The sequence below is a fragment of the Juglans microcarpa x Juglans regia genome, chromosome 5S (genome assembly GCF_004785595.1).
Source record: "Juglans microcarpa x Juglans regia isolate MS1-56 chromosome 5S, Jm3101_v1.0, whole genome shotgun sequence".
In the NCBI taxonomy this organism is placed as follows: Eukaryota; Viridiplantae; Streptophyta; class Magnoliopsida; order Fagales; family Juglandaceae; genus Juglans; species Juglans microcarpa x Juglans regia.
This window is the reverse complement of record NC_054603.1, coordinates 4,314,527-4,322,160: the sequence shown is the minus strand read 5'-3', so window position 1 is coordinate 4,322,160 and position 7,634 is coordinate 4,314,527. Positions and strand designations below refer to the sequence as shown.

The following is a 7,634-nucleotide window of genomic DNA, read 5'->3' as shown; positions in this document are numbered from 1 at the left end:
TCTCTCTATCAGAGTGAATTGCATCTGAAGCTCTACCACTTATGCACGCCTTGGGCTGCCATTTCATTGATCTCAATTAGGGGTGAAAGTTGGTCAGTCCAGACCGGAGAAACCAATCGGACCGGACCGACCTGGGTCCAAGACCAGTTGATCTCAGTCCCTGAAATAGAGAACCAAGATTTTTTGGTCCAGCCCCGATCTAGGGGTTTCCTATCCTGGACCAACCGAGTTTTAAAAAAAAAATTATTTATATAATAATTGTATAATTAATTATGTAATTTTCATCTAACCTATCACAATTAAAAATATAAATTTTTAAATATGTTATTAAAAAATTAATATTCTATCAATTAACTAATGTATAATATCAATTAACTAATTATAGAGTAATTATATAAGTTAAGAATTTAATATTCATCTAATTTATTATCATTGACTATATAAAATAATTTTTTATTGAGTTAGTTACATGATCCACATTAATAATTCACTTAATTTTAATTTAGGTGTTGTTTGGATTCGAAGATGAGTTGAGATGAGTTGAGATGGATTGTGAATAGTAGTGAGATGGGTTGTGAATAGTAGTGAGATTTGTGAGTTAAAGTTGATAAATAGTAATGAATAGTAATGAGATGAGTTGAAATGAGTTGAGATGGGTTGCGAATACAAACCTCTCCTTAGTATTTTCAATAAAAAAAATTTATTAATTTATTTAAAAAAATAAAAGAAAAAATAAAAATATAATTTGATCAGATTGAAAGAACCGATACCTACCTGTCCAATCAAATCCCTAAAGATGTTCGGTCTGGTCCGGAGCAGAGGTGATGGACCGAACCGGACGAGACCGATTTACACCTAGTGAATCTCAATTAACAGCATACAGAGCGGAAATAGCAAGTGAAAGAGATGTCAATTTATCACATTTGAGTGTGGGCTTCGGTTTTCTGTTGGGCCTCTTTTAAGAGATGTCAAAACCCACGGAAAGCTGGGCCACCTCAAAACCCTCCGGCTCCATCTAGCCAAAAACCCTAGTCCTATCAGAGTGTTGGAACCGAGCTCCAGGAGTATCCATGGCGAACAGGCGGTGCCTCCTCGCTTTGACCCGCTACACCTCGGCCCTCTTCTCCACAAACATCAGTCTCTCTTTCCACCTAACACCGCTTCCCCTCACCGGCCAATCGCTCAAAACCATCGCTTCCAAATTGGCCCACGATTATACCACTATCGGACCTACTCGGTGCTCCCATTGGTCCCACCCTCGGCATTTCTCTTCCAACAGGGACACCGAGGCCGAAGGCGAAGACGAGGACGCCGAGGATGACGATGACGATGACGATGACGAAGAACTGTGCGAAAGTAGCGAGGATGAGAACGATGGTAATGCATCGGTATCGAATTTCAAAACAGAGTACACGGCGGAAGAGAGAGAGGCTGAGGCGGCGGCGATTGGTTACAAGGTGGTTGGCCCGCTCGAGCGCTCCGACTGGGTTTTCAAGTCCTACGAGCCTATTTTCGCTGTCGTTCAGGTTCGTTTTCGCCATTTTATTATTATTTTGGTGGTGTTTTTTATTGGGTGTTTATGGGGTACTGATTACCATGCGGCATCTGCAGATTGGGTCGCATCAGTTCAAGGTGAGTAACGGGGATTGCATTTTCACCGAGAGACTGAAATTCTGCGAGGTGAATGACAAGGTGGGTTCTCTTGTATTTACGTGGTCGGGTATAAATCGCATGATATGTAATGCATTGTTGATTGGTGGGCTCAAAGATATCGTTTAAAAGTTAGGGAATGAACATCGTGTTTCGCATTGTATATCGTGTTGATGCGTTTCGGGATGAATGATTGGGTGTGTTGTCTTCTGGACTTGCCATAGTCTCATAAATATCGAGCATGCTTCTGGTTCTCTGGACTTGCCACAATAGGATATCATACGGCTTGATCCACTTGTGTGATTAACTCGCGTGAACAGTTTGGTTCATGCTTATAACCTTGCCTTCATCGGGTGGATTGTTCCTTTTCAATACGTTCCAATGAAAAAAATTATTTGGTCCACTGAGTATTTTATGTTAAAATATAGTGGCTCAGTTGTGAGACCAGCGTTCTTTGATTCTTTGATAAGTCAACTCAAAGAGTAGATTTTATCGCTAAATAAAGTGCACTTTAGTCTGATCTTCATGCCACACAGGTTTCTGTCTTTCTATGTATATTTCCCCTTTTTCCATGGGAAGATATCTCCAATCCGCCGTATAGCTTTTAGCTTCTCTTCATCAATGACTTGCTCTTTCTCATTAGAAAAATTACTCAAAGAGGAAGCTGGTTTTATTTACTGGTCTTGGAAGGTTCTGGTTGGTATTTCACAACTCACAGCTGTGTGTGTAGAAGATGGCTCCTATATGTATCTATGGTGCCTATGGAAGGAATAAAATGATCGGACTTTTGAAGATAAGGAGCGCTCATTGGAGGAGATTAGATTGTTCTTTGTTTAAACTTTATTCCTTTGGACTAAAGCAGTATATTTCAATGGCCTAAATTTTCATGATTTGCTTGTTTCTATTTCTTCCTCCTAACTAGGTGTTAACTCTTGTATACCCTCTGTGTACTTGGGGCTATGCCTATTCTTATTACTATAATCTGTTGCTTATAAAAAAAAAAAAAAAAAAAATTACAGGTCTTGGTTTACCTTTAAAGAGAGAGAGAGATTGAAGGGCAACTTTCAAAACAAGTGGAAGACCGTTTATGTTTACTAATTTTGGATGTTGAGCAGCTAAGATTAATGTAATCAATTGGGCTGGCCAGTTTGTGCTATTTAACGAAATCTCATTACATATAAAAAATATTAACGTGCTCAGTTAAACGGTGGCTAAAATGCATTTTAAGATGGAATATTAGGATTGTATGCTGGCAAGAATTGTATATAGTGCCCAGTTTGGCTGAAAGTGAGACACTGAGAAGATGAACTTGTTATTGGCATTGAACTCAGCCTGGATGATGTTCACTTCTATTTTGCAGTTATTTATCCTTTTTGTAAGGACTAGTTAAAGATTTGTGTGGCAACATGGAATTCATGCAATTGAGCTTGTATAACTCAGATATAGGACTGAGGCCTTGTTGATGACAGTTCAGGTGAAGTTGGAGTGTTAAACTTGATTGTAAAGCAATTAAAATTAATCTATATGTTAACCATCTCCAAATTAATTTATATTTTCCTTGTTAATTTATGCTCTAGCCAATTTGATGTGTAACTGAAATTTATATATGATTCCCTTGGTTTTAATTATTGTTGTCTTGTCTGTAGTTTACTGGAGAGTTATCTAGTTTACTTTCTCCACGAGAGTTCAAACATCTATTTATTTCAATTAGCTGATTAATTTATTAATGCTTCCACGTCTTTGTTTGTTGCAGTTGATCTTGAACAAGATCCTCTTGCTCGGCTCCAGTAGTCAGACCATTATTGGCAGGCCCATTGTACCAGATGGAGCTGTTCATGCAGTTGTTGAGGAGCACGTGAGTGTTACTACTCTCTCTCTCTCTCTCTCTCATGTATATGGTAATTGTGCAAATGTGTTCTCAAGTGCACATAATCTTTTCAATCAATTGGAGACATCTCTTCCAAGATTAATTACAGAGGAAGAGGGGAATTCTAGATGCAGAGAGTTGCTTAGTTCAGAACAGAAATAGTAATTATATTTGGGTTCAGGGAAATAATACCAAACTGGATATTTAATTTTGTTATACCCCCGAATACTGAAGGTCTGATCTTTTATATGATATGCAACACCGCAGATAAATATATTACATTGAACAGGGTTGGGGTCGACCCTGGCAACTCTTTGAACTTTACAAAGGCAATCCTTGACCAACGATCTAGAGTAATGGGTTGCTGCAAATTATGTTTCAAGAAGTAGGGTTGCTGAGAATTATAGAAGTAGTAAGAAAAATGACCCCAATCAGGCAACCTTCTATGTACCCCAAACTAGTGATAGATTGAGGGCATGCTGGTTTTGACGATTTGGATATGATTAAGGTCCTCTAAAAAGACCACCTGAAGGTGCTGGTGCAAGTTGAAAAATCGTAAAACACATGGCAGAGGCAAAACGTATGCAGATAACTAATGTGACCCCATCTTATATAGATCTCTGTCTTTTCTAAACTTTATTTTCTTCTGATAAAAACATAGAGCTTTTGTGAAACATGGTGAAAGTTATGGCATCTCTTTTTTCTTGGGCATTCAGTTATTTTCTTATGTTTCTCTTTCTCACAGGCATTAGATGCAAAGGTAATTATCTTTAAGAAAAAGAGAAGGAAGAACTATCGTCGCACCAAAGGACATCGCCAAGTATGTTTTTGAAATGAAATTGGCTGAACAAGTGCATTGTGCTTACATCATGGTTGTAATTTTTCTTTATCTATGGTTATCCTCAGGAGCTGACTAAATTAAGGATAACTGATATTCAAGGAATTGAGAAACCTGAAAAGATAGCCACTGGGACGTCTACAAACAGTGCCGGGAAGAAGCCTGAAAAAGTTGCAGTTGCTGCTTAAGAGGTTTAGCCCGAGGCTATATACACCAACATTAATGGATGTCCATGTCAATACCGTCTGTGTTTTGAATTTTTGATGCTATATGATGAGCATGATCACATTCTAATTGGGGACCATGTACATCTTGGATGTCAAGTCGAGCAGATAACCAACCACCATCCAATTGGGCAGATGTTGGACTTGTGTTTCCCGTTATCTTTTGTAGTTAGCAGTTCGAATCGTTAAACCTTTTGTGCAATCAATCAATTTTGTTCCCAAAACAGAGATGTTTTCGAGGTCTTAGAGAATTACATATTTGCTCCTAGATTCTACCTAACTCTAGGAGCCTAAAGCATATATTGTGGTTGCAACCTCGTGTAATAAATCTTCTTGTATCCCTTTAAATGGCACATGTTTGCACATTACATAATGATCATACCTACTTTGCATTGATTTTAATTCTTCCAAAGTCAGAAACTTATGGGCTCAAAATCGAAACTTAGAGTTTTGAGGTACACCCTCATGTCTTGTATCTATCAAGCTGTAATAATCTATGCTCATGAGAAGTGGTTCTAGGATGGCAGAAATGTGTCTGTGGTGCGTATTGGAGCAACTACCATTATTTACTCTGTCGTGCTTTACGTGTCCATTGACTCTTGATTTCAAACCATTTTTTTCCAGTATTTAAGCTATGTCGTTGAAAGTGCTTGAGACTCCATAATTAGCTACTCCCAACTGGTTAGATCTGCATGTTTTTTGCTAGTGGAAGCTGAGTATTATACTCTCAAATGTGACAAACATGTTAAGAGTAGACAGTATTGCTCCCATCACTACTTCTCACCTCTTTTTATAGTCTTTCTTCGGCTTGGGTGTGCCCTGTGGATTTCCGTCCAGCCCATGACCGATAAAAGTGTTTGATAATTCATGGGATCATATGATCTAACTCTCTCTTTTGCTTTCCGAATTAGCAAAACTTTATGCCATGTTTGAATAACCAACATATATATGATTGCCATATATGAGTCGACAAACATGCATCATGCAAAACGAGGTACTTCTCGTTGTCATTTTGCAGTTGATTCGACTAAAGCTGGAATTCAATAGACCTGAAAAAATGAATAGATGGATATGGATGGATGGAGAAAAACACTTTCGTGGATCGGCTAATTCTGCAGAATGGAAATTGGAAAAACAGATTTCAACACGTTTTATGCTACTAAAAAGAAGTACATGTGGCCACGTATAAATTTGTGGGATATATATATATACATATATATATATATATATATATATATAATATATGGATAAAGACATGACAGAGCAGTCCATCTCCAACAACAGTAGAAGGCTAGATCTAGGAAGTCCCATCCACTCCAACTCCTCCCTACCGAAAGCAATCGCATTGACGTACAAATTAATTAATACACATCGTATGGCCAAATAGCTTAGGATGAAACTTTATGTTACGGAATTTTAAATACTAAACTAGGGAATGGTATTCGAGAGATCATGGTTGGTTACCTCAACAATCAACATCATTCCTCTATAATAAAATCGAAAAAATCTTATAAGAAGTGATGGTGTGGAAACTAATTATTTACAGCGTGGAAATAAATAAGATAATCTTTATACTGTTTGGATTATTCTCCAAAATAGTGTTTCCTCTCTCTCTCTCTCTCGATGGATTGATATTAATATAAATAATAATGCCCTATGACAGGTGGGGCTTGTTTATAGGTCATTTGCGGACCCCCTCAAATAACCCATCTTTATGGGTTTTGCTCTCTCTCTCTCTCTCTCTCTCTCTGATTCTTCCGATTCAAGTCCAAACCTTCTCTGTGATTCATGGGTTTAGTAATTGGAGGATATCCCATTCAATGAAGCGAAGTGGTTCTAAGTGGACTCGCTTTCTTGGCGGCCACCCATCCATTCCCCCTTTCTGCAACAAACTATATATGAAAACTTGCATGGTATTCCCTCCCTCTGGCACTGGTGATCTCTGTGCTCTCTCCCCACCTTCATTTAATATATGATTATGATAATGGAATTCTTTGTCACAATAGTTTTGTCCACTTCTTTTCACTTTGGCCGTAACAGATCTCCATTGCACCATTTAACAATAATAATGTCCAGAATTTAAGTAGTGTTCTGTATTTTATTTAATATTAAGCGCTGTAGATTGCGATAAGCATGCCTGCTGCTCCATCCAGCTTCCACTTTGTATGTCACTGTCATTTACCGATCAGAGACACCTTCTCCTTTTTGCTCGATAGAACATGGTGGGGTTTTGATTTGACTTGTATCACTCCTTGGTCTTTTCCTCAAAACATTAGGCCGGCAATTGACCACTTAAAACAAGAGGTGAAAATTCAGAGAGAGAGAGAGAGAGAGAGAGAGAGATTTCTTATAAATATATATACGCGCGTATATGTACACGTTGACATGGTCGCTAGACCTGTGCATCATATCACAAGCTCTTTTCATCTTTTACAATGATTGAGCAGTTGAAATGGGCAATTCTCAATCTTCTGCAAAACAAATTGAAGCAAGGGCATCGATCTTCTTATTGGGTATAGAGGGAGTTATGTGCTCTGTGGAGAACGTCTTTTGTTTATGGAGAAATGATATTTATAGTCGTGAGTGTGCAAGCATCACGCAATCATTTTGAAAAAAGTGAATAAATACGGGATCTATATGAAAAGGAAATTAATTTTTTAATAATAGACCTTACTTTTTTTCAAAGCGATTGCACGACGCTTGCACACTCCACGACTATACGTAGCATTACACTTGTTTCTGAATTATGAATACAAAAATTGTAGCTTTATGCCTCGTTTGTTTTCAGATTTGATCTCAACGCATCTCATCTTATCTAATAATTATAATTTTTTCAAATCTCAATTCAAACTTTTTCAAATTCCAAAATAAAATTAATATTAAAAAAAATATTCTAACATTATTTTATTCAATTTTTAATTTTCATCTCAACTCATCTCATATTATCTAAAAAAAAACAAATGAGGCAGCATTCCAAATGCGTAGACTGGCCTCTACAAAAACCAATACCATTCTTCCATTGAAAACACGAAGCAACCATCCAATGAATTAGGAA

General features: G+C 37.6%; 1 protein-coding gene across 1 annotated transcript; it reads left to right on the top strand.

Moving 5' to 3' along the window:
* Window positions 1–977: 977 nt before the first annotated feature.
* LOC121266817 (50S ribosomal protein L21, mitochondrial) lies at window positions 978–4,973 on the top strand. The gene is made up of 5 exons (XM_041170647.1): window positions 978–1,526; window positions 1,612–1,692; window positions 3,404–3,505; window positions 4,263–4,337; window positions 4,424–4,973. Exons 1-5 carry the CDS (start codon window positions 1,071–1,073, stop codon window positions 4,541–4,543), a joined length of 834 nt encoding a protein of 277 aa, XP_041026581.1. The 5' UTR covers window positions 978–1,070; the 3' UTR covers window positions 4,544–4,973.
* Window positions 4,974–7,634: the final 2,661 nt, after the last annotated feature.

Bases quoted from the DNA above. Each gene is read 5' to 3' on its own strand.
- LOC121266817 (XM_041170647.1), top strand. From the start codon at position 1,071: ATGGCGAACAGGCGGTGCCTCCTCGCTTTGACCCGCTACACCTCGGCC. The intron at 1,527-1,611 runs GTTCGTTTTCGC...CGGCATCTGCAG, and splicing joins CTATTTTCGCTGTCGTTCAG to ATTGGGTCGCATCAGTTCAA. The intron at 3,506-4,262 runs GTGAGTGTTACT...TCTTTCTCACAG, and splicing joins ATGCAGTTGTTGAGGAGCAC to GCATTAGATGCAAAGGTAAT.